The 26,781-nt window shown below is 40.0% G+C and overlaps 1 protein-coding gene across 2 annotated transcripts in view; it reads left to right on the top strand.

Annotated features, from left to right (window-relative positions):
• The window catches only part of EPHA4 (EPH receptor A4), a 153,271-nt gene extending 127,350 nt beyond the window's left edge, over positions 1-25,921 (top strand). The window contains exons 10-18 of one of the 2 annotated variants that reach the window (XM_054478415.2): positions 1,196-1,309; positions 1,801-1,986; positions 7,672-7,733; positions 8,192-8,401; positions 10,511-10,660; positions 14,593-14,786; positions 18,124-18,279; positions 18,608-19,538; positions 24,461-25,921. In XM_054478415.2, coding sequence (XP_054334390.1) covers positions 1,196-1,309; positions 1,801-1,986; positions 7,672-7,733; positions 8,192-8,401; positions 10,511-10,660; positions 14,593-14,786; positions 18,124-18,279; positions 18,608-18,722 — 1,187 coding nt within the window. In that variant the 3' untranslated portion in view covers positions 18,723-19,538; positions 24,461-25,921. Of the gene's footprint in view, positions 1-1,195; positions 1,310-1,800; positions 1,987-7,671; positions 7,734-8,191; positions 8,402-10,510; positions 10,661-14,592; positions 14,787-18,123; positions 18,309-18,607; positions 19,539-24,460 lie in introns of those variants that run through there. The other variant, XM_063647998.1, reaches the window with a different exon arrangement.
• The last annotated feature ends 860 nt before the right edge of the window (positions 25,922-26,781 follow it).

Raw genomic sequence — 26,781 nt, 5'->3', positions numbered from 1 at the left:
CAGACTCTGTCTCCAGAAAAAAAAAAAAAAAAAAAAAAAGAAAGAAAGAAGAAAGAGAGGGACTGGGAGTAACAAGACTCATCTTGAAGATTTTCTTGGCTATAGCATATAAAGTGATAAGGAATATGGAGTGTCTAACAACTTCCCATTTATTCACCTCGTTTCCTCCTAAAATCATGTTTTTTAAATTTTTACATGGGATATATGTTTTTTAAAAAGCTGATCTATTAAAAAGAAGTAGCAAGAAATTGCCAGTTTAAGGAGCTTATTCCTAACCAATGGTGCTGGGTTGAGGAGAAGACCTACAGGCTTGGAAAGTCAAAGGGACTGGGCCAACTGGTGTCCTTCATACCCTCTGTGCCCCAGCACCCCAACAGCTCCAGGAGGGAGAGGTACAAATGCCAGGACAAAGCTTTTTACAATGACTTCTGCCTCTTGGCCCAGATATCTGTCACTGGGCTGCCTGCAAACACATCTAAATTTAGTTTATGAGTAGTATGAGATATGGCTGAATCGTACTTCCTGATGTCCAGACCATTCACAGTTAGGCTACAATGGTTATCTCCAGCTGAAACTTTCTGGCAAACTTGAATATCTTAGCTTATGACACCTTCTTTCCAAACCAGAAAAGAAGTGGAGGTCCACTACAGAGTCTGTATTCTCAAATCAACTAGCTGATATTAACCTTATTGTCTATTTTAACTTAGGTTTAATCTAATTTTGTTAATTGTCGGTCACATATTTAATTCATCCAGATATTGGGCAAAATGTGACAGCATGTGGAAAGAGCTGTTTGAAATTAAAATGCTTCTATTTTCTTCCCTAAGGGAGGATAACTGGAAGTAGTGGGTAGGACTTCATGCAAAGGCAAGGGAGCTATGAGCAACTGCTTGGGACAATAGTATTTAGCTAACACAATCCAAATTTCCTCCATGGGATGGGTTGTTTTAAAAATCTTGTCCTTGAAGTGTGAAGACATTCCAGGAAGTCAGTAAAGCTGCAGCCTCTTAAGTAGCTAACAATATTTTGTTTACCCACTAATGAAAACCAGAGCAAGAATTTAACCATTTTCATATGTCAAGACTATACAGCTAACTTGACTTTTCCTATGTTTGGTAATTTTAGACCCAGACTACTTATGTTTATTAGTGGTTCCTTAGAAGTATTCAGCCAACTTATCATGTTTATCACTTAGGTGTAAGAACATATGTGGACCCCTTTACGTACGAAGATCCCAACCAAGCAGTTCGAGAGTTTGCCAAAGAAATTGATGCATCCTGCATTAAGATTGAAAAAGTTATAGGAGTTGGTAAGTGTCTGTCTGTCTGCTAATGAGTCTGTTTTCTTGGTGGATGTTAAATATGTGTGTGGATTATGTAAACGTTTTTGTGAGTATATTATATGTGTGTATATGCATGAAATTTCCTTTTTTTGAGTATAAAATATCATGTGTTATAAAGAAAATACCATGTGTTATAAAGAACTCTAGTACAAATTTTGATTTTATTCTGAGAGAGAAACTTAATGGATCTGAAATCAGATTGATTGCATTCAAAATATTTACTCTGTTTCTTACTAAGATTTTGTGTAGGTTTTTTGCATTAAGCCTTAGTTTTCTCTAATAAAATGGGGCTAATAGTAGCATCTACTTCAGAGTTGCATGGAGGATTTTGTGAAACAATCTATGCAAAGCACTAGCACACGGCCTGGTATGTAACAAGCACTCAAGGAATGTTAGCTATTATTCTTTCATCTTGAATGTGTTTCTGGTCCATTGTAGATTCTTTTTCTCTCCCAAAGGTGAATTTGGTGAGGTATGCAGTGGGCGTCTCAAAGTGCCTGGCAAGAGAGAGATCTGTGTGGCTATCAAGACTCTGAAAGCTGGTTATACAGACAAACAGAGGAGAGACTTCCTGAGTGAGGCCAGCATCATGGGACAGTTTGACCATCCGAACATCATTCACTTGGAAGGCGTGGTCACTAAATGTACGTGGGTCACCCCCTTTACAAAGCCAAGTTAGAAGTTACTGGGAAATTAAGCACACATTTTCTTTCTAGGGAAATGACAGATGGCACAGACCCACTGATTGCTAATAGGAGGAAATCAGTGCAGGACAAGTCATTAATCTTGTAGTCAGCTCTAAATGGGTCTTTGGTTTTGGCTGATACCCTATCTCCAAGGCAGCTTGTGTGAGATTTTGGAGAAATTAACATTGCAGATTTTTGGTATGCCATGCCATCCTTCAGATATTTGCTAGGCCAAACTGATTGTTATAGGGTAGGCTCAAGCAGATGGTAAGTAAAATAAAATTTAAGTACTTTTCCTATAAAGCACAACAAAACCTGGCCATACCTTGTGCTGGAATCTTTGGTTCCAGATGCAGAGAGTGAAGCTTGGGGATCTTTAATATATTGGGGGATTTGCTTGTCTGCTCTGCCTGATTTATGGCTATTGCAGTTCAGCACCTATTTACAGTAACACCTGGTTGAACTTTCCTTTTTTAGTCCATTAGCATTCACTGAGCCTGTGAACCACGCTTCAGTTAAAATGCGACACAGCTCAACAGATGCATTTTGTGAAGCAAACCCTGAATAAATCTGTAAGGCTGGCTAAGACCAACTTACAAAGTGCCACATAGTCAGTACAGCTGAGGCAGTCCCTGTTTAAGGTGGCTGTGTTCCAAAAGCCCTCATACACACTACAGTTACTACAAGTCAAGGATCTTGTAAGCCTGGGGCTATGTCTCCTGGAAGGCCAAGGCATTTCTTCTTTGATTCAAGGTGTCTGTGGAAAGCATCTTCAGTCAGCGTGTGCAGAATAATGGCAATATAGCCACCTCAGTGGGGTGAAGCAGTTGGAGGAGGGTAGGTTAAAGAGAAAAGCTGATGCTGGGTATAATCACTCATACCTGTAGTCCTAGCTACTTAGGAGGCTGAGGCAGGAGGATCACTTGAGCCCAGGAGTTCGAGGCTGCAGTTGGGTAAGTTTCCTGGACCCCTCGTGGGACTTGCAATGGGGTGTGACTTGTTTTGCTTGGCCACCGAGCTCAAACTTCTTGTAGGAGGGGGAGCACACAGTTTAGCACCTGCAGGAGCCTGGGCAAGTGGTTGCCAGTGACCTCTGGAGCCCCAGAAGGTGTATGTTACAAATAATGCCCTTTTAGCAGTTGTCATCTGCGGATGGCTAAGTGTTAACCAGCTCAGTGGAGAGTCAGGGTGACAGCCTTTTTCACCCTCCCCTCTTGGTACCTGGGTTCCTGTCCGGCGTCCAGGAAGAATCAGGTCACATGGACTTGAAGGATGGTGAATGTGTAGGTTTTATTGGGTGATGGAGGTGGCTTTCAGTGGGATGGGGAGCTGGAAAGGGGAAGGAATAGGAAGATAATCTTCCCCTGGAGTTTGACTATTCCTAAGTGAACGCCCATGGTTTCCAGGGTTGAAGGTGGGGCCTTTGCAGGGAACCACCCTCTTCTACCCAGTATTTCCCTGCGTCCTGTCCATATCATTCCTAGTGAGCTATGATAGTACCACTGCCCCCCAGTCCAGGTGACAGAGGCACCTGGACTCTATTTTTTAATAGAAACCTGTCTCTACTTAAGAAAAAAAGAAAGAAAAAATGAGACATTAGGCCTGGAGCAGGTGGCTAGTAGGACACAAAGTACAAAATCCTTAGGAAGAAGAAATGAGGTGGTTACTAAAATGGGAGAGAAAGTATACACTATACAGTTCAGGGGTCCTCAAACATAAGAATCTTCTGGAAAGCTTGTTAGGACAGTTGCTTGGGCCTCCTCCTCAGAGGTTTGATTCAGCAGGTGGTGTGTGGCCCGTAAGTTTGGAGTGCTAGAGAGCTCACCACAGGTGAAGCCAATGCTGCTAGTATGGGAATCACACTTTGAGAACCATTGGCCTGGGGACAAACGACCACGTACCAGCTCTGCTGCTACTAAAGCTTATGACCTTGGACTCCTTGTTCAATCTTTCTGTTTCAGTTTTCTCATCTGTGAAATGGAGGTAAAAAGAGCAGTTGCCTTATAAGGTTATTTTGGGGATGAAATAGAATATTTAGAGTGGTTAGCACAATAGCCAATTTTTTCAGTAAATACCTTGTATGTGTTCAGTGGTGCTATTACGTCTTAAGAAGTAGGTACATCTTTCCCCATCTTCAGAATCTTTCAAAAAAAAAAAAAAAAAAGAACCTTGGTGCGAAGGATATATAATTTTCTGCCTAAGGTGAAGGCTATAATTAGCATAGAATAGCTCTATTTGCTTTTTGAGATTAGTTTTACAGACAGGATATTTTTCTGTTGCCTGTGGCCTTCAGGGCCGCCCAGAGCCCTTCACTACTTTAATTAAAAGATAACATTCCCTTTAAATACTTTTGCAGGTCCGTTTTCTAAAAAGGAGGCTCTGTTCAGCTTAGGGTGTTTTTCCTGTTGCAGACAGTGATTTTCCTAGCACCTCTGCGGAAGAGAGAAGAAACAGGGGATCTTTGTATTAAAGTCCCACCGCGCCTCTAAAACGCGTAGCTATTACAGCTGTAACTGTTATAAACGATTGGATACATTTGCATAATGCAGTTGTCACTGAAATAAAATGATTTAAAATTTCTATTGGAGAAGCTATTCCCTTCCCCCACCCCTTTCCTCCCCACTGCATCCCTGCCTGGTGCAGGGAAGGAGACTCCTCTATCCAAGAGCCCAGCCCAGGCCTATTTTATAAGCCCTTCTGCTTATGGAGACATTCATCTTTATTTCCCTTGTAGAGCTCATAAAGGATCTGACAAATGGATACTTTTAATAAACAGAAAAAGGAATGCAGAAAAATTGTGAAGACGGTACCAAGAGTCCGACTAGGGAGGTGTGAGGGTGAAAGGGTAGAGTGGAAGCGTGTGAATTCATTACCAGCAGTTACATGAGTAACTTTTTAAATTGGCAGGAGGACCATAAATTCTCCGCATGACCCTCACTTTTGGATCCTCTCCTGTCGTCTCCACAGCTCCAGAGAGATCTGGTGAAATGCAAGGAGGTGTTAATGCACAGCCAAGAGAGGCTGCCCTTTCTCGTTAGTTGACAAAGTATCTTTTGATTGAGGCAGGTTGATTAAAACTCATTTAGGCACATTTGTTCTGTCAGAAGACTATGGTCACAAGCTGGGCTCGGTGGCTAGCACCTGGAATCCCAGCTATTCAAGAGGCTGAGGCAGGAGGATCCCTTGAGCCCAGGAGTTCAAGGCTGCAGTGAGCTATGATCATGTCACTGCACTCTAGCTTAGGCCACAGAGCCAGACCCTGTCTCTTAAAAAAAAAAAAAAAATTCACCCAGGCTTGAGTGCAGTGGCACGATCTTGGCTCACTGTAACCTCTGCCTCCTGGGCTCAAGTGATTCTCCTCTCTCAGCCTCCCGAGTAGCTGGGACTACAGGTGCACACCACTGCACCCAGCAATTTTTTTTTTTGTTAAGTAGAAAACCCTGGTCACACATATAGAGGATAAATGAATCTGAGAACTAAGCATTTCCTATTTATATTGATAGAGGATGTGCAGGCACACCCCTGCCAGCAAAGAGAAAAGACTTAAAAGTGGTTTTATGCACCTTTGGTTTGCACCAAGATTCCCACTTTTTCTACCAGCCTTCTTTCCTCATTTGAAAATCAAATGTCCATGGTACTATTTTCTAATGCAAAAGCATTTGCCTCTGAGTGATTTCTTAGACACAACACCAAAAACTCAAGCAATCAAGAAATATCACAGATTGATATATTGGACTTCATGGAATTAAAAACCCACTCTTCAACACTTTTGCCCCTAAAGTGAAAAATTTCCCCATCCCCTATATGCCAGAAATTATAAGCTGATGGAATCACTGGGTGGAAAATGTATTTCTTTAGAATAATTATGGGTACTTTTCAGCGGTGTAATATTTCAGCCCATTTTTCTAGACTGAAGTCTAAATAATCAGTAAATGCAGCAATAAAAAGTGTGATTTTTATTTTTATTTATTTATTTTTTTAGACAGAGTCTCGCTCTGTCACCCAGGCTTCAGTGCAATGGCACGATCTTGGCTCACTGCAACCTCTGCCTCCTGGGCTCAAGTGATTCTCCTGTCTCAGCCTCCTGAGAAGCTGGGACTACAAGTGTGTACTGCACCCGGCAAATTTTTGTATTTTTAGTAGACACAGGGTTTCACCATGTTGGCTAGGCTGGTCTCAAACCCCTTGCCTCAAGTGACCCACCTGCCTCGGCCTCCCAAAGTGCTGGAATTACAGGTGTGAGACACCATGCCCTGCCAGTGTGAGTATTTTTGGTGTATCAAACTGACATTTTATTTTCTTCCAAAGGAATATTTTAGGGACCCGTTTTATCCTTCTCTTAGAAAAAACAAAACAAAACAAAACAAAAAAACACCTCATGATTCCCACCCTCCACTCCCCAACAATACCCTTTAGAAAGAAAGAATTTCAGACCTTGAGCCCATTGCCTGTGATCAAGAAAGTAAAGAATGGTTCTTATGTCCTAAAGTCCTCAGAAAGAGGACTTTAGTGAAAATCTTGTTTCCACCTCATTCCGCTCAGAGCTTAAAATCATTTTTATTTCTTTGCAGAAAAAAAAGCGGGGCGGGGAATGGGGAAAATAAGGATGTTCTAGTATTGAATTTAAATTCCTGTCTCAGATGAAATAATTTACTGAACCTTTCCTGTGACTGTTCTGGGCTTTTTGTTTGTTTGTTTTTTGAGGTAGGCAGTTTAAGGAATCAGACCAAAGCAAGTTTATTCCTAGCTAGGGAAAGTGAAGAGAAAGGACAGAGCCCCTGAGCTGAGCAAGACAGTGGAGAGAAGTCGCTTGCTTGTTTGTTTGTTTGTTTTTTTGAGACGGAGTCTCCCTATCGTCGGCCAGGCTGGAGTGTAATGACGCAATCTCGGCTCACTACAACCTCCGCCTCCCGGGTTCAAGTGATTCTCCTGCCTCAGCCTCCTGAGTAGCTGGGATTACAGGCACCTGCCACCACGCTCAGCTAATTTTTTTTTTTTTTTTTTTGTATTTTTAGTAGAAAGGGGGTTTCACCATGTTGGCCAGGCTGGTCTCGAACTCCTGACCTCAGGCGATCTGCCTGCCTTGGCCTCCCAAAGTGCTGGGATTACAGGCATGAGCCACCGAACCCGGCTGCATGCTTGGTTTTAAGACGTGTCTGGGTAAGGAAGGATTCAACATAGCTACTGCTCCCTGAAACATGGATTTCTCTAAATAAAAAAAAGAAGTTTATCTGCCTGTTGACCTCCTTAGCTTCTTACAAGTGGCTCTTCTAAGGACAAAATAAATTAATTATCAAGATTATTTTTGCATTGAAACAGGCCTCCCCATTTATCATTTTCCCCTTTTGCTTGAGAGAGCAATTATCTATTCATGTGCTCCCTGGATACCAGAGGCCACTTTAGTTAAAGACCTTGTCAACAAGCCACCCAAAGGGTTAACTATCCAGATGGAATTTAAACCTACTCGTCCTTTTAATATTTCATTCCTAGCTCCCCACAGCTGAGGCATAAGCTTGGCTTGTTTTAATTAAATTAGATCACACAAGACAGGTGTCTTGGCAGTAAAATTGTGCACAGCCCATTTTTATCTCATTAACTGCAGTGCTTATCAAAGGTTTGTGTTTTTCTTTCTGAAAACTCTAGGTAAACCAGTAATGATCATAACAGAGTACATGGAGAATGGCTCCTTGGATGCATTCCTCAGGGTATGTGACTACTTTATATTAAACTCAAGAATGTTGGTATTTAGAAAACTCCTAACAAACAGAGTCCTTGTATTCATTGTGTTCGGTGGTATTCGTGGATTTTTTTTTAATGGGGCAAAGAAAGAAGAGGAGAAATGGAGAATGATGTGATTTTTAAGGCTATTAAATAATCCATGTTCAATGAGGGTAGTTTTTGATTTATTCCTGTAATGTGGAGCTGTTGGAGCCATAGATTCATTACAGTTGGATAATTTCCATCTATCACAGGAAGCAAACCCAGCTCCTAGGGTACAGTCTGCTAGTGAATTAGTGACTTTGGTCAGAAAGGCCTGGAAATAATGTTGAGTTTCATTGCATACCGGATACAGATATCCAAAAAGATTCAAGAAATAAATGCTTGGTGAGAATTAACCTGGGCTAATGCTAATGCGATTGTTCCTCACTCCTTTTCTATGCAGAAAAATGATGGCAGATTTACAGTCATTCAGCTGGTGGGCATGCTTCGTGGCATTGGGTCTGGGATGAAGTATTTATCTGATATGAGCTATGTGCATCGTGATCTGGCCGCACGGAACATCCTGGTGAACAGCAACTTGGTCTGCAAAGTGTCTGATTTTGGCATGTCCCGAGTGCTTGAGGATGATCCAGAAGCAGCTTACACCACCAGGGTAAGAAAGATTGGTGACATCTGGGCTTTCATTCTGGTGAAACTGTTCCTCTCTTCTCCCTTTGAGATTGAAGCCCTTTGTAATTTTTTTTATTTTTTAAGTTTTCTCATCCCTTGAAGCCTCCTCATATTCCTGCATCCATTTTTAAACCATGTTTCCAATAAAAGAGGGATTTTGAAGCTGACTCTCGATGTATGCATATTAACAGCCACAAACTAGAAGCAAAATGAATTATCTTTCCCTCTATGTTTTTTTTTTTTGGGAGGGCAGGGGGAAGAAAGTGCTAATGAACAATAAGACGGTGTCTTAAATAAAAATGAGCTGAGAAGCAAGCATTAAGGATCAGTTTACACAACAAATGATCAATTACTGAGAAAATCAGGAGGTAGCTTCGCTTATTTATTTTTTTGCACTTGTATTTGCCTGCCTGTCTTCCTGCCTTTTCCTTCATTTTTTTTATTTTTGTTGTTGTTTTAGGTTTTGTATTTGCCTTTTTTCTATTCTTTAAAAAAAAATCCTTATTCTAAATGAGACAAAGCAATGTTTCTAGTTGGTTGGCTACCAAATCTCAGAATGTATATACAGGATTTATAAAACATTTATGCCATGCAAGGTTTTCTGGTATCTAACGGCCTTCATTTTACCACTGGTAGATAAGCGGGCATTAGGACACAGTTAAGAGTTTTAAGTACACAGTTAATGGCTGTGCTATCTTAGCTCGACTATCTGAATATAAAATACTAATGGAATAAACACAGAATCATAAAACAGTTATTGGCCATTAACACTGACACTGTTAAAATCAACACGAAGCTGACAGTTACCAGCCATTTTCCCCTTTTAACACGCCTAATTTTGCATCTGCAATCCCAAGCATTGGGGGTTTTTTGTTGGTTGGTTGGCTGAGCTTTTTTTGTCAGGGGGCAGGGGGCTGTAGTATTCTATTTGTTTGGCTCCAGTTTTGATTCTTATGCTTGTCCTCTTTTGAATTCCAAGTCCATTCATTTAGAAAAGAATACATCTTTGTGAATGCTGAAGATCTTTTATTTTTTTCCAGTAGTTGGAGAAAGAAAAGTTAAAGGAGGCTTCTAGAATGATACATTTACATAGATAAAACCTTAGCCAAATATTTAAGCAGGGGGGAAGGCAGTACAAGTGTCCTTCTGTGTGTAACAAGGATGAATGCAATACACTGGGTTTTCAGAGTTTACTGCAATGTATCAAAGCAATTTCCAGTACAATTTATTGTCCTGTTTCGTAGCCCTACCTAATAAAGCAAAGAAACCTTTTAAATGATAGCCCTGGGGATACCTCAAGGGTCTGAATTAGACTTGAATTAATTTCCCCAGGTGGAACCCTAGGACATTGAAAACCTGACTGAAAATACCTTATACCTAAGCATAAACAAATAAGACATTTGAGGCAGGAAAAAAAAGTGTGTTTTGAAACTTTTCCTGGGTGATATTCACTTGCTTTACCATTTTACAAGTCTTTTTCTTTAAATTTAATTACAACTAATATCCTGCCCTTACTCCATTAAAGTGATTAATAGCTCTAGTATCTGGTATTATTTGGCTTTCTCTAAAGGCCTATTTATCATATCATCCCCTAGCTACTGGACATATTTCTCATGCTGTATAAGGGGAGGTAGACTTGTGTGATGGATAGAAATGTTCATATTTAAATTCCTTCATTCATGATTTTAGAAGCAGTGTAAGCATTGCCTTCCTTTGTGCTCCTGGGTGAGAGAATCCAACAAAAAATCAAACAAATGTCAGCTACATATCACTGATACCCCATGGATAACATGTATTTTGTAAAACCTGAGATTTCTTTTTTTCTAGAATATTGCCTTAAGCAGAGCTCAGATAACAGGTAGGCTTTAAAAACATAATTAGATTACTTAGTCACTTCCCTGTGAGTAAAGAAAACATAAGAGAACTGTGTTAACCTGGAAGACTTGCGTTAAAATGAACAAGTGTCTTATTGTTTTGAGAGCTATCTCAAGAATGCTGTTGTCCTGCTTGGCTAGCAGGAACTACATTCAGAATCTAAAATGGCACATCAGTGATGTACTTAAGGAATAACTTATGGCTCAAATGTTCACAGGGTGGCAAGATTCCTATCCGGTGGACTGCGCCAGAAGCAATTGCCTATCGTAAATTCACATCAGCAAGTGATGTATGGAGCTATGGAATCGTTATGTGGGAAGTGATGTCGTACGGGGAGAGGCCCTATTGGGATATGTCCAATCAAGATGTAAGTCTCTATGTTCTGAAATATATTTTTTCACATTGAGATTCAGGAAGTTCTGCATTACCGTATGATGGAGTGGGCACGGGGTTTGAAATGATACATTAAACTCAAATTTCTTAATACAGATATATCTAGCAAGCTAGTTCAACATTATAACCAACAACTATTGATTTCAAGGACAAGAATTAAATGGCCTACATGGTACAGTATGGGAGACAGATACATACACACATAGATTCACAGATAAAAAATATGGGATAGTATTTTTACTTGGTGAACTTTCAAACCAGAGTAAAACAAAATTAAACTTTAAATTTTAAGAAAATACAAAGATTATGAAAAAATAAATTTCACATATGATAAAACGGACATGAAAGATTTGTTGAAAGAAAACTAGTGAATATTTTAAAGCTGGCATCATTGTAATTAGAGCTCACCCCTTGAGGACTCTGAAATAAAGCTTCACTTAATGACCCTTGGTAAATTATGCACATCCCTTTAAATGTACCATCTGGACTACTTCGTAAGGGAGTATCCACAATGACTGCAGTTTCAGAAAAGGATTCAATAATGACACTAATAAGATTCCAGAGTAATAGAATTTAATTACAAACATCTCCAGTGAGAAAGAAAAAAAATAAAAGAAAGCGTTGATCAAGGGGTCTTCCTAGAATAGAACACGTTTTAGCTAATTCTGGAAAAGTTTACATTAGTTCTGATAAGATTGGGAATCATATTAAAATTAAATGGCCACCTATACTTTTCAAACTGTCCTAATTTTTTATGTATGTGGTAGGCCATTATCAGAGAGTGTTTACAAACGCAAGGTATTCAGTTTATCAGTTATAATTATATTTTGGAAACTTCTTTTCAAAAATTCTCTCTGTGGTGGAATGTTACCTATCCATCTGCCTTGTCTTCCTCCAACAACAGGCAGTTGCACAGCCTTGACAGAGCCACGTGCACTTAAGAAATAGGATGCAGGTTGCCTTATCAATTAAAGAATGTTCGAAGCAGGCCGGGCGCTGTGGCTCACACCTGTAATCCTAGCACTTTGGGAGGCCGGGGCGGGTGGATCACAAGGTCAGGAGTTCGAGACCAGCCTGACCAATATGGTGAAACCCCGTCTCTACTAAAAATACAAAAAATTAGCCAGGCATAGTGGTGCGTGCTTGGAATCCCAGCTACTCAGGAGGCTGAGGCAGGAGAATCGCTAGAACCTAACAGGCAGAGATTGCAGTGAGCAGAGATCACGCCACTGCACTCCAGCCTGGGTGAAAGAGTAAGACTCCGTCTCAAAAAAAAAAAAAAAATACAAAGATTTGCTGGGCGTGGTGGCGCACGCCTGTAGTCCCAGCTACTCAGGACGCTGAGGTAGGCTAATCGCTTGAACCTGGGAAGCGGAGGTTGCAGTGAGCCAAGATCGCACCACTGTACTTCAGCCTGGGCCACAGATTGAGACTCTGTCTCAAAAAAAAAAAAAATGTTCGGTGCAATAGAGAAATGCACTCCATGTCTGGTGGGGCAAAAAGAATTCTCTATGCTGACCAACCAGATTAAGGGGAATGGTAGTGTTCACATTGTATAATCTGTGAATTATAAGGGAAGATTCTTAGCAGATGGGAAGAAAGCAGCTAGCCTAAGTGATAGTAATTACAGGCTGGAAAAAGACTATGGAGGTGAATAGCATGTAATCTATTGTTTATGTGATTATACTGTGCAGACAGCTTCTAGTAGCTTCTTGTAGCCACATTTGGATTCAGGTTACAGACTCTCACAGGGACAAAGACAAAAACCCTAAATGAGCAAATAGTAAATGTAGTTACTGCAATTATTCAATACTTAAGCTTTCTTTTTCTTCCGTTGAAATCATGGCCAAATGTTCGTAAGAGCAGAGTATCTAAAGATGTCAGGTTTTCTACACTAAATATGTTCAGATCTGTAATTTTGGCTATAAATATATATATATATATATATATAAACAATTCTGTTGTTTTGAACTTTCAGTTCTCTGGCTTTATCCACGAAAAGGCATCTGAAGCCATTTCTTGCTCACAAATAATACTGATCTATTATTTGTCTCTGTGTTGGATTCTATGTAGAACAGGAATCAATAGGAAATGTATCTGGAGAATTACTTTGATGCATAGAATTAATTTGGCATATGGTAAATGGAGTGAAAGTAACTGTTGAAAATATGTCAAACTTAGCAAGTTTTTTGTTTGGTTTAATCCTCTGCCCCCCAAAATATTTAGCAGTAAACTGAGAAAATATGCTTTGCTAACCTATGAGCCATCTTCCAAGCTGGCAGTAGATAGGGAGCTTATGAAAGACCATTAATCAGTCTGAGGGGTTATAACAATTTATGTTCCGCTGGCATCAGCCCAGGGTTACTTTCATTCTCCTCAATTCAGTGCAAAATGTTCTCATCAAGTCTAGAGTCAACACCATGCACCTGGGAAGATAAAAGAACCCCAGGTGATCAAACTGACATAGTGCAATTGCTAGAAACAAATAGAATAAGGTTCAATAAGACAGCATAGAGAAGTCTGCTTTACAAAGAAAAGTAGGTGATACTGATCCACGATATTGGCAAAATACATAGGAGAAAAAGGATCAGAGGGCTTAATAAATCACAAGATGATTTGTTAAACTGAAACGGTGCTCTTATTAAAAAGATCACAGTCATACTAATCCATAGACACTGGACTCAACAGACTCTTTTCTGTCAAAGGCCAATTTCTGAGCAGTCAATAGACCCACCACAGGGTGAGTCCAGTGAAGTCATTGGGATGGCTCAACTACTGGTTATTTCTCTGGCAGCTATCATGTTGATAGAAAGAAAAATAAATGGAGTGATTTAAAGCAAATAAAACTTTTAGACTCCCAAACAAATAAAAGCACCTCCAGAATCTCAGAGGATATCCATAAACAAAGGTAATGAGTAGCCAAAAAACTGTGAAGTAATTCTCCTCTATAAATTTGGCATGTCCTACCATATTACTTTATTGGAATTTAATACCCCAAAGCAGGGGGAGGATGTTAGAGAAAAGTCTGTAAGAAAATAATTTAATGCCTGTGAAGACAGATTAGAAAAATTAGAATTAGCAAAGAGACTGTTGAATGAGTTATTTATGACTTACTAGGCAAGGAGACCACTCTGGACACTCTGGATGGTCTTGGCCAATAAGACAATTATCATCTACCATTATAACTTCCTTCTTTAGATGTGCGAGGGTCTCCTTTAAAATGTAAATGCCCCAAAAGAAGGAATTTTTTTAATGGTTTTTTACTTTTTTAAAAAAAATCTACTGACTAACACCTTTAACAGGGTCGACTGACAGCCAGCTGAGACCAAGAAAGAAATTCAGAGTTGGTGTCTAGGGGTAGAGTAATCCAAAAGAAAAAATGGCTGGGCATCTGGACTTGGACTCTGGTGTTGACCCACTGGCTGTCTATGTAAGAGGACAGGGGCTTAAAAGGAGGCAAAGAAAATTCCATTTTGGAGACAGCTATTAATTGCTTCCCAAGGGAGGTCTTTAGCACTAAGCCAGAGTCTCTTTTGTGAAGAGTGTTTAGGTGTGCTAATAGCAGAATGGAGCGGGGCAGGGGACTGGAGGCAGGGAGCAGGGCCACATGATCTCTGCGGGCCATCACCAAAACTGACACCACATTGTGGATCTGACTGGGCTCTAGCCACTTGAGAACATTGATGCGTCTTCCCTTTAGAGTACACCTCATTGCAACAGCTGGCTTCCCTCTCCGGTTGCCAGCGATACTGAGGTCTAGCTTTGGCTCATGTGAAGGAGTTGGAGCTGTTCCCAGGCTCCAGCTTGCTGGCAGCTTCATGCACAAGAAACATGCCAGTCGGAAGGGTGAACCTTGAACAGCAGCTTGCCTGGCAGATTAACGTACCATCCTGTTGTCTTCCATAGGTGATTAAAGCCATTGAGGAAGGCTATCGGTTACCCCCTCCAATGGACTGCCCCATTGCACTCCACCAGCTGATGCTAGACTGCTGGCAGAAGGAGAGGAGCGACAGGCCTAAATTTGGGCAGATTGTCAACATGTTGGACAAACTCATCCGCAACCCCAACAGCTTGAAGAGGACAGGGACGGAGAGCTCCAGGTCAGCCATGCTTACTTAATAGTGATGCATGAAAGAACACATTAGAGGAAGCAGGCAAGTGGTGACTCACTTAAATTCCTGCCTTTTCATCAGAGGCCACTTCACGGCTCTCTGCAACCTGGGTGGCTTCTTTCTCAATTAGTAGAGTATTTAAGGTAGTTGTATTCAGCATTTTGAATAACTAATACCTGTCAGGCATCAAATAGTTATAAGGAAAAAACTTTAAAAAATAATAATAGTAGCAAAGAAATAACTGAATGCCTATTTTAGGATGCCAGGCCTGAAATTTAGGAAGAGGGGTGAAATGTACTTTTAGAAGACGCTCAGATCAGTAGGTGCTATATTTTGAAATGGGGCAGGAACATTGGAATAGTAAGAAATAAAGATTAGAAAACAGGTCTTTAAGCACGGCAATTTTAAGTTGACTTATAAAGTGTTAATTGTAAGACAGAGATTCATTAGGTTTCAGTTCTTCCGGTTTCCCTTTTCTGAGCCTTTCAGAGTAGGAGGAAACAGGGCCAAGATAGGAAATGATTGAGTTACAAAGCATGCAGATGAACGTTTGGGAAGGACTTTGAAGACCAAAATGATTGGACCACCTGAAAGAGGTAGTTATCTTCTTGGAATGAGCAAAATGAAGAAGTATATCAGTCTGTAGAGAACATAAAGATACTATAAGTCCTACAAGTTCAGTGAGAACTTTCTACATGGAGAATGGACTTTACTGGTATAAGATTCAAGATACCTACATATCAGTAGTCTCATCTGAAAGGGTGTAGACCATCTTTATCAGTTAAATTATTTTAGAATACAGGCATAATAGACCAGGTGACTCAGGCCTGCGAGAGGTGAGACACCAAGTCTGAGCTTCTCATCTCCAAGTCTGAGCTTCTCACAGGCTTCTGTTTCATCATGATCCTGTGTTAAAAATAAAAGGACATTTTCTCCCACAATATTTAAGCCCTCCCAGTCTTTGCAGGCCCTGTGGTGTTCTCCTCTTCCTCCTGAAAACTTAGACTAAAGATTCTAGAAGAGAAGGAAAACACATTACATGGAAAAAAAGAGAACTGTGGAATAGATAGTAGCGATACCCTATATTCTCCTCCAGGTTTTCAAATCCGTCATTAGCCACTACACAAAATGCTCAATGGTCTATCTAGCTCTTTTCAAATAACACTGAAAAGGGCTGAATTAACATTTCACCTCTGCCACTTGGTCACTATGTGAACTAAAAAAAATAAAAAAGTCTTCTACTATTGTGAGGCTATTTCTTGTTCTTCTGTTCTCCAAGAGAGTGAGATAGACGACTATAAGGCCTCCTTTCCAGATCTAGCTGACTTCTCTTCCACCTTTTAGATCTTCAGCACCAGAGCCCATGTATTTTGTCTGAGGGTCCATTCAAGGCCAGTTTTTTGGTGTTTGGTACTTCTTCTGTTACCATAAGTCATTCAACCACTATTACCACATAGCATCTGCTTTGCCCCAAGGTATAGAACAAGTTGAGGTATTAGATACGCTATTATCAGTTCTAAATTCTTTTCGCTGATGACACTTAAATAGCTTTGAAGCTTATTATGGCTTACCTATAATGAGATGTAGTATAACATGATATGTGACTCAGCACAAAATTAGGCTAATATCATGGTGTGCCACCAAGAGCACAAAGGCTTCCAGAACAAGCTTAAGAACAACCCTTAAAGTTAATTGACATTGAGTGAAGATATTTTCATTGTAAGGTCATTTTGACCTTGTTGGTGCTCAGAACCTGCATCTTCCTCATTAATGCTTTTGGCTTAAAGTCAGAAGTAAATGCAAACTATTGGCTTTTGTCTAATAACAAATATTATTGCTATATATCCGCACTCAATTAAATGTCCAAGATTCTATGTGGTAACATTTGTTATTGACTCAAAATTGAAAGAATAATTACATCTTGATTATTTTTGCGGTAAACATTTACAGAATTGTACTTAGAAAATCAAACTTACATTGAAATAATGGACACAAAAGAAAGGTTACAATGGCAAGGTATTATTTGGACACAAAACTGACTGATAAAACAAATCTTTGTTAAAATATTTATATAAAAAAGAAATACAAATCAAGTCAATTTAGATAAAAATGAAAAATTTAAAAATCGAATTGGATTAATTCTGCTATGTAGAAAATTAAAGCATTATATCGACTAAATTTTGTTTTTACAAGGAAAGAGTTTTTTGGTTGAAAATTTAGTAGTAATGATATAATTGTGATTTAAATGTTTGTACTTAAACATAGTATCACGTTGAAAATCAGGTCAAAATGTTAAGATCAAACACATTCCGTAAGTTTTAGGAAAAACAGAAGTTCAAAAACTATGACTTAACAAGTAGCAGTATTTTTCTACAGGTTATTATAGTAAAGGTAGTATAAAATACCCCCATGAAGACCTACTCTATGGTTATTCAGCAATTGGGTGATGAAGATAACTAACTATAATTCTCTTAATAGTTTTTATTAGTAAATGATTTTTTGTATGTCAATATCATTAGGAAAGGCAGAATTCCAGCCTGTAATTGCTTGTGACAGTGACCTAATAGAAAATACCTGGCCTAAGAAATGAGTAAACTAATAAATAAGCTAATAAGAAGTGCTTTGAATTTGTTGAAATCATTATTCAGGAACCCCAGCAAGGGAATACGAGAAGCACATTCCACAATCCAAACAGTGATCAAAGTGGCCATTCTTCTGCCAGCCTTGGCACTCGTGCTGGTCAGGCATGGGTTGATTAAAGAGGGGATTAACTCCCCGCTGTCCCAAGTTTGTTTGAATGCCCCAAGCCTGCCTGCAGACTGGGCTGGAAGCATGCTGGACTTGAATTCTTGCTGTTTTCTCTGCTTCCATCCAGTCTGGCAGGTAGCAAGCTCGCAGTTTTCCTTACTCATCCTTCACTAGGGTTTCCATAGTTGCTGAACGAAAGTCTGTAATATTCAGTACTGGCAGGGATTGGACTCTTTCTGCAAAGATTGAACAGGTTTTGGCCATGAGGGCTGTCCCAGTCTTCACCCCAGGCTAGGGTGTTAAAAGACCTGCTATGAGCATGAATGCCCTCAGAGGGCCACATAAAACAAGCGCAGGAAATAGAATTAAGAACAAATAGGATGATTGATACATGCTTTAGCAACTTGGTGAAGTTAAGAGCAAAATATTGCATGGTTACATTTAACAACAGTTGTTCCATTTAAAACCTTCTCTTAGCTTTTCGGTTCTCCTTGCCTATTTGAGGCAATCAGATTTCTGAGTCTTCTTGTCTCACTGGTATCTCCGTTCTGCTTATATTTTCCTGTTCTCTTTCTAGACCTAACACTGCCTTGTTGGATCCAAGCTCCCCTGAATTCTCTGCTGTGGTATCAGTGGGCGATTGGCTCCAGGCCATTAAAATGGACCGGTATAAGGATAACTTCACAGCTGCTGGTTATACCACACTAGAGGCTGTGGTGCACGTGAACCAGGAGTAAGTACTCAACGATGTAACACGAAAGGGTAAATCTAGATTTAATAGTATTTTCTTTTTTTTGCTTTGAGCTGCATAATCATCCTACTCATTTAAAAAAAAAAAAAAACTGGAATGCCTCTCATTTTGACTGAGTATAATTTTACACAGCCTCTATAAAGTATCTACATTGTTGCATTAAATTGCTTAATGAAACATTTTAATACACCTGCCTTGTTGTGCTGTATTAATTGTGGCTGATTCAAATGTGTGTCTGCATGAAGACCAAGCAAAGAGATTGTCAGTCCCCGTGACTTTTTCTGTCCCTCTTTTGTCGCCCTATGTACAGGGACCTGGCAAGAATTGGTATCACAGCCATCACGCACCAGAATAAGATTCTGAGCAGTGTCCAGGCAATGCGAACCCAAATGCAGCAGATACACGGCAGGATGGTTCCCGTCTGAGCCAGTACTGAATAAACTCAAAACTCTTGAAATTAGTTTACCTCATCCATGCACTTTAATTGAAGAACTGCACTTTTTTTACTTCGTCTTCGCCCTCTGAAATTAAAGAAATGAAAAAAAAAAAATATCTGCAGCGTTGCTTGGTGTACAGATTGCTGAAACTGTGGGGCTTACAGAAATGACTGCCGGTCATTTGAATTAGACCTGGAACAAATCGTTTCTCAGAAGTACTTTTCTGTTCATCACCAGTCTGTAAAATACATGTACCTATAGAAATAGAACACTGCCTCTGAGTTTTGATGCTGTATTTGCTGCCGGACACTGAGCTTCTGAGACATCCCTGATTCTCTCTCCATTTGGAATTACAACCATTGTATTTTGTTTGTGGCATAAATTACAGTCATCTCTCTTTCACTGGAATGAAGACCATGCCTAGGAACATTTTTTAAGGACTCAGCTGTGGCTTTTAGGGCTTGGTTCATACCATGGGGAAAAAAAATTCCTAGGAGAAAGTGACGTGGCTCATTAGTGTTGCCTCTTCAGTGCTCAAGCCACCTGGTGGATTCCTATGACACAGGAGGGCTGGAAAGAAAGGGAAAGTGGATTTAAAATATATATATACATAACCCAAGCCCCATAACCCCTAACTGGACAAATGAGTTCTGTTTCTTTGGGCCTGAGGCTGTGCCATATAAAGTCTTATTTTGGGACTCTGCAAACTTGTCCTAACTATCTTATGGATAGTGGGCTGTGACAATCTGGAATAGAGAACGTTCACACTTCGCTCCTTTAAAGAAGCGACCCCAGATCTGCAAGGTAAGTCCAACAACCAAGAATGAATTTTTCTCCAGTGAAAACTTCTTTTGTGTTTTAAACTTGGTCTCATTCGAAATACTGAAAACAGAAAAATACTCTGTCACGTCTCTCAGGTTGTGTTGATGTTTTTCAGGATTTCAGTCCTTTTTTGACAGTGAAAGAGGAGACCAAACACTGTGGTTTCCCTGCTTTTCTTCCAGGCAGAAGTGACATATGAACCAGATGAGGTCAGGCTCTGAGGGATGGTCCTAGACACTCGCTGGCTGTTGGCTGTGTGCTTTCCATCACGAAGGGCTCCTCCTGTCCTTTGGTGCCATTCATTCATGGTACACATATTTATTGAGTATCTTCTGGGCACCAGGCAGCAAGCACAGGAGGCTTTCTCTCTAACCTTGTTAGGTCATGGGTCCCGTCCTTTCGAGAGTTTACCTCAGTGGAGATGTACTGGGGAGACTTTTCCATTAGCCTCATTTTCTGTCCTGCTCCAGGAAACTCTGTCCCCAAACAGGGCCAAAGAGGATTTACCAAGATGCCAGTGGTGAGACTTGGAACTCGCCTCGGCTTCCTCATGATCAGAAAGTTGAACTACTGAAAAATTCACTGCTCATCCATAAACCTATTAGCTTTCAATGCTTCTATTTTTATATACCAGCATTGAGTTTGTTCATTCCTAGAAACAAAGGACATAACTTTGGACTGGACACGTTTTAACTTTTCTTTCTTTCTTTTTTTTTTGAGTTATTTCATTTTTATCACTTTTAAACAAGAGTTGCTGATTTTAACGACCTTTCTTTCCCCTTGGTTATATCCTGAAAGCTATTTCTTATAGAGCAAGGAATGTTAAATTTGATGCTGTCAAATCATGACAGTTTAGTAAAAACCTTTTTTGCAACATAAGTTGTAAAAGCTTTTCTTTTCAGAAGGAATGTGAAATTTGTTTTTAAAACTACTCCAACAATTTTTGTTTTATCACCATTTTTGCAGAAGTCTAAGAGTTCTGGATATTCATGTTAAAAGCTGACAAATGTAGGACTTTTTTGTTTCTTTTGCTTGCTTGGTAAAAAAAAAAATATTATTATTATTATTATTACTATTTGAGACAGAGTCTCACTCTGTTGCCCAGGCTGGAGTGCAGTGGTGCAATCTTGGCTCACTGCAACCTTGGCCTCCTGGGCTCAAGCAATTCTGCCTCAGCCTCCCGAGTAGCTGGGATTACAGGCACCCACCACCCAGGCCTGGCTAATTTTTGTATTTTTAGTAGAGACGGGGTTTCACCGCGTTGACCAGGCTGGTCTCGAACTCTTGATCTCAGACAATCCACCTGCCTCAGCCTCCCAAAGTGTTGCGATTACAGGCGTCAGCCACTGCGCCCAGCTGGCATTGTATTTTAACTAACAACAGAATGTTACCTTGTGTACATTGAATAATTAAAAGTTTTTTTTTTCTTAAAGTCAACAACTTAAGACAAGATATTTTCTAAACACTGAACATATTAAAAGCAGAGCATTTCAAAAGAGAACATGTCCATTCTGAAATAGCCTAACAAATTAACATTACATACTATGCTGGTGTTGTTTTGTTCCTGCTCAGCAGGTATTTCTGTAAATGAAGTAATCAGGGAAGGATCAAAAGAGAGGTGAAGTATGAAATCTTATTTTATTCAAAGGTCGCCTTCTGAATCTTAAAAATTTCAACATATGCATATGTGAGAGTCAAGGCCAATGCAAAGGCCAAAAAAGGACTTTCCAAGTGCCTAAAATAATATCCAGCAACAGTAAAAGTGTTAACTCTCTCCACTACCTCCATGAAGTTTTAGAAGAGAAATGTGAGAACAATAGGAATGATGCATTGTTTCCCAGGGCGCAGAGCCAGACTCTGGCATCCGGACAGCTATGGATTCTAAAGCCAACTGAAATGTTGACACTGGGAAATTCACTCCACTTTTCTTTATAACTCAGTTCCTCCACCTGGAAATTAGAGAGATAATGATACCTTAATAATAACACCTTTCCTAATGCATGGTGTTGTTGCAAGTGTGTATGAAATATTCTTAAGTAAAACGCGGTGAGCTCCACAGAAGAAAGGTGCACTTCTTCTTCCAACATTGTCCAAGTATTATTCATCTGTCTTTCACTTGTAACCCCAATTGTTTTATTACGACATGCCAGAGTGGAGTGAAATGAAGTTCAGTGGTAGGGGGGTCACGCAGTGAAGCTTCTTCACTTAAATGGATTTATGAGAGTTTGGAGGTAAATACATATTTATACAATGGTGGTAGACCTTTTCAAGTTATGCTGGCAGGATAAACATGCATTATTTATCCTTGACATTTATAAAATTATTATTTTGTAATGGGAAAGACAGTGATACACACAAGTAAAATTCTATTGCAATGAAAAGAGCTGGATGGTAAAGACATTTTGATGTCGTCATGGCTGACTCAAAGGAACAAGCCTTTGTTTATTTAGTCACAATGAATTCTCCTTAACTCATGACCCTACATAGACCACATGCTTTGTCTGGTCTCTGTTTAAGAAATTTCCCATGATAAAGGAGTTGCCTGAATTCAGTGGTGAGGAGAAGGCTTATTTCACTCAACTCTTATCCTGGCATTAAGTAGATACAAGTCTTCACATTCCCTTACATCTCAATTCAAATGTCCAATCATTTTTGCATACACACCAAGTCCCCAAATTGCCCACTTAATATTACAAATATATTTATGTAATATCTATTGATATCCAGATGTTAAGTGGAGAAGGAATTGGCAGACCGAAAGGCAACACGTGTTTATGAGACCATTCTTTCTCCTCCAAGAATTTCTAGTGCAAAAGGAACCATCACCAACCTTGTGTGTCTGCAGGACATGGAATACACTCTAGCGTTTTAAGATCATATTCATGTTCTCCTCATACTTCACATAAATACCTGCCCACCTGATGAAATCCCTTCACATTCAGGTTTCAAAAACTACATTCAATGGATTTGACCGATTTCCAGAGAGGAAATAGTTAGAAAGTAGATTTGATAACTTTTCTGTCATTTTTATGTAATTGTCAACATAACATTCATGTTCATGTTGACATTTATGTCGACATGAACAGCCTTAGTGGCTAACAAATGGCTTCTTGAAGATATGGGTAGTTATACCCTAACCCACATTTATAATTTTAAATTGCTCAAATAAAATTTGTTTCTGGATAACTTATGAGCAAACTTTCTTTCTTTTTTTTTTTTTTTTGAGGCAGGATCTCGCTCAGTCACCACTGGAGTGCAGTGGCACAGTCATGGTGGCTGCAGCCTGTGTCTTTCAAGCCAAAGCAATCCTCCCACCTCAGCCTCCTGAGTAGCTGGGACCACAGGTGTGCACAACCATGCCTGGCTAATTTTTCTTTTTTTTAAAGATGGGCTTTAAAGACTGGGCTTTTGCCCAGGCTGGTCTCAAACTCTTGGGCTCAAGCAGTCCTCCCTCCTTGGGCTCCCAAAGTGCTGGAACTGCAGGTATGAGCTACAACACCTGGCCAGAAAACTATTTCTCTCTCTTTAAATAGACTAAAGTGTTTTCTACAATTTTAAATATGGTCATTTACTACAAAAAATTAAATTTTATTCTCTACACGATAAATGTACACATATGCAAAACAAACAAGTGATTTGATAAAATAGGCAAAATAATCTATAAAAGTGCATTTTGGCCTTAATTACTGCCCTTTGCTTGAGGCCACCAGCTGCTAAACATGGTCACCGTTGTGGGAGGCATAGTCTGGTAAGTAATCTGGATAATTGGTTGTTATAAATGAAAGAAGGGAACTTACTTCCTTTGGTTTGAGTTGATTATTTGACGAATATATGGACAATGAGGAGCCATGATGATTCCATTGCTGTGTGCCAGCCTTGTTCGATTCCAGGCTGATGTCTAGAATTCCAGCCTGCGGCTGATTAGTTCTTGGTATGTGGAAGGAGGCTTGAGCTTAGAAGACCTCTGTCATTCACAGAGCAAGTCTCTGCCTGTGTCCCATATTCCCTCTCTCCTGCCTGTTTACATGTAGAGAGTATGGCTCTTTCGCTATGTTAGGTACTTCTATTTATCAGGAGTTACTCTCTTGTTAAGAGAAACAACCACTTTTTTTCACTTCCTAGTTTGCATTTTTCTTTTTTTTTTTTTTCTTTTTTTTTGAGACAGAGTCTTGCTCTGTCACCCAGGCTGGAGTGCAGTGGTGCCATCTCGGCTCACTGCAAGCTCCGCCTCCCGGGTTCACGCCATTCTCCTGCCTCAGCCTCCCGAGTAGCCGGGAGTACAGGCGCCTGCCACCACGCCCGGCTAATTTGTTGTATTTTTAGTAGAAGCGGGGTTTCACCATGTTAGCCAGGATGGTCTCAATCTCCTGACCTCGTGATCCGCCCACCTCGGCCTCCCAAAGTGCTGCGATTACAGACGTGAGCCACCGCGCCCGGCCCTTAGTTTGCATTTTTCAATCATTATTGTTGACTATGGGTGGATTGTGAACTGAAACAAGTCAGGATTTTCATTTCATAGACAGGCTGTTCAACACGGCGGTTAAAGCATAAATATCAATTAGAACGTTGTGGGGTCTAATCCCAGCCTTGCCACTCCAGAGGATATGGCACTGGGCAGGGTACTTAGCCTCCTTGTGCTCAATTTCCTCATCCATATAATGGAGATAAGAATAGTACCTATCTCAGAGTTGTAATTAAGCTGTTAGTAAACATTTTTTTTTTTGCTTTTATAATTGCTGTTTTTCAGAAAAGGAAAGTATAATTCGTGATCTCCTCACTGAACTACTTTTACTGAAGGATACCAACTTCTACGAACCTATATATTCTTTCTTACAATAGTGGTTGACAGTTGGCTCGCAATATGGGTCGACGTTTTGTCTAAAGTCTTGCTCTTTTATCTACAGGGGGTAGATTCTGCTATCTTGGCCTCACAGCCCTTCCTGTTGATTACAAAGCCCGTGGAAGAAAACAGAACACACCGACCTCAGTTCCGTCTAAATGTGTTCCTTCTGCTTCAATTACGCCAGTTCTGGGGCAAAGACACTGATGAAACAACACCCATACCTGAAAAGAATAAATGTGTGACTTTCAGATCCCCTTTCCCTGTGAAAGAAACAGCAAACACTTAAGATTCAGCATCTGTTCTCCAGTTGCACTGAGGAATGCACTGTCTCGCAGCACCAGCTCTGCAGAGCCCTTGCCCCCGGACTCTTTGCGGTTTTATGTATATGTATTTCCATATTTCATTCCTGTATGTCACTGCTGCATTGGTGTGGCAGCAAGTGACCAAATGCTACAGGTCTTACTATGGACACCAGGTCAGGTGCAACCACACAAAACAAAGCCAGTTCCATGAGCTGCCTGTGATATGCATTGCGGAAGTAACATTTTATCCAGGGTGTGCCATTGCAGTGATATAAATATATTTTTTTCTTAGACTAAATATGAGCTGACTATCTCTTTTGATGTGTGTACATAGGTGTGAGTGTGTGTGTATGCGTGCGTGTCTGTGTGTGGGATTGTGTATGTGTGTAGCCTCATGCTTAGGACTACCCGTGAATGTTGTGGAATGCTACACCTGGAGAGTTCTTGTTTTCCACCAGTTTCAAGATGAAGAACCACATGATACAGTGGACCTGGAGACCGTCCTCTTGGAAAGACAACCCAGAGATGTTCAGCATCCTGTATCTATGTGTGTATTTTGTAGCTGTCACACTAACCTTAATAAGAATTCTACAGCTTTGGACAGAGGCATTTTCACCTTAATGGTGAAGTAATTTAAAATATAAATCCATTCAGGTGACAACCCATCATCAAAATTACAAATTCTGATTGAACTCATCTGAGTCATCAGTTCCTTGATGGAGAGAGAGAAGGAGATGGAATGTGTCTGGTAACCCCAAATGGAGTACAAGTAGCCTTTGTTTTCCTGCATAAATGGACTTGTTGAATGCGAACAAATATATGCAATTCATATACTTTTGGAGATGAACATAGATATGTGTGTCAGCTTTGAGATGGTGTGTCCTGGATTAATACTTTGTCTCCCAATATCACAGAAAAATACATGCCAGTGACTCTTGAGGTTAAGGTAGTTGGGATGAAATGGCCTCAGGCAATTTCAGATTCCGTAATTACCAGGAAAGTTCTACAGTAATTAATATGCAGCTAACTCCTATTGCCCTCACAAGAGCATCAGCCTTCTAGAATCAGAGCTCCGGAGTGTGAAGATTCAGTATTGATATGATATGTATACCAAACTCCAGCCAACTTACTGCCATTTTTCATAATCTGAGTGGCTGCCTTGCTTATCCTAAGCTATGGTTGCAGAAATTGTGGCCATTTATATAAGCTATAACATCAAATCAGGGAAAAATGAGGAAAAAAATAGATTCTGAACCATTTATTGTTGAATAAGTAGAGAAAATCATCAATAAATATTTATTACATTCTGACAGGGTGTGTGGCATTGTATTCTATGCCAGAGTGACAAAGTTAATTCACCCCTTTTTGGGGACCTTAATATATTTTTTAAGGGATGTGCCTATGCATTGATGCCTGAAAAATATGTATAAAGAAATGAGGTTGAATCTCTGAGCAGTTCATCTTTACCAGAGGTAAGGGTAGGAGGCCAACTTCAGGGTCTGGGTCTAAGCCTGTGGGCAAGCCCTGGCTGAGTGAGCTCCAATGCTAACTCATGTGCCGATCTCTAGAGCAGCGGGAAACTACCCCACTGCACCAAATCAAGTAGCTTCACCTTGCGTATGCAGGCCCCAAGTTATTTTTTAGCAATCTTACGAGTGAAATGTTCTGGTGTGCTGAAAAAATGTTCTTATTTTAAAGAAAGGTTGTGCTCGCTACACTGCTGGTGTGTGCGTTCTGAGACCTCTTGTATTCAATCTGTGAAGGATATGTGTATTAATCCGTACACCCGTATAGCCTCAATATTTGTCTGAAGACACTTAAATTCTGACCCGTAAAGGAAAGTTCTAGAAGCAATATTTTCACTTATTTAACATTCTCCAAACAACATCAAGCATTGATACACACTGAAGAGTGTGTTTATTTTTTGTATCACTCTAAGTATGTTGGAATATGCAAGGACTGTGGTTAAAATTAGAATGTATAGGCATATTATAATTTAGTTCATACTGAAAAAGAAATTAACAGAACATTGTTCAGTTCACACGTTCCAAAATTTGAGTGATTTCTTGAGTTAGACATA

Source organism: Pongo pygmaeus, chromosome 11 (assembly GCF_028885625.2).
Source record: "Pongo pygmaeus isolate AG05252 chromosome 11, NHGRI_mPonPyg2-v2.0_pri, whole genome shotgun sequence".
NCBI lineage: Eukaryota > Metazoa > Chordata > Mammalia > Primates > Hominidae > Pongo > Pongo pygmaeus.
Note: the sequence above shows the minus strand (reverse complement) of the source record. Positions and strands in the feature narration are given on the sequence as shown.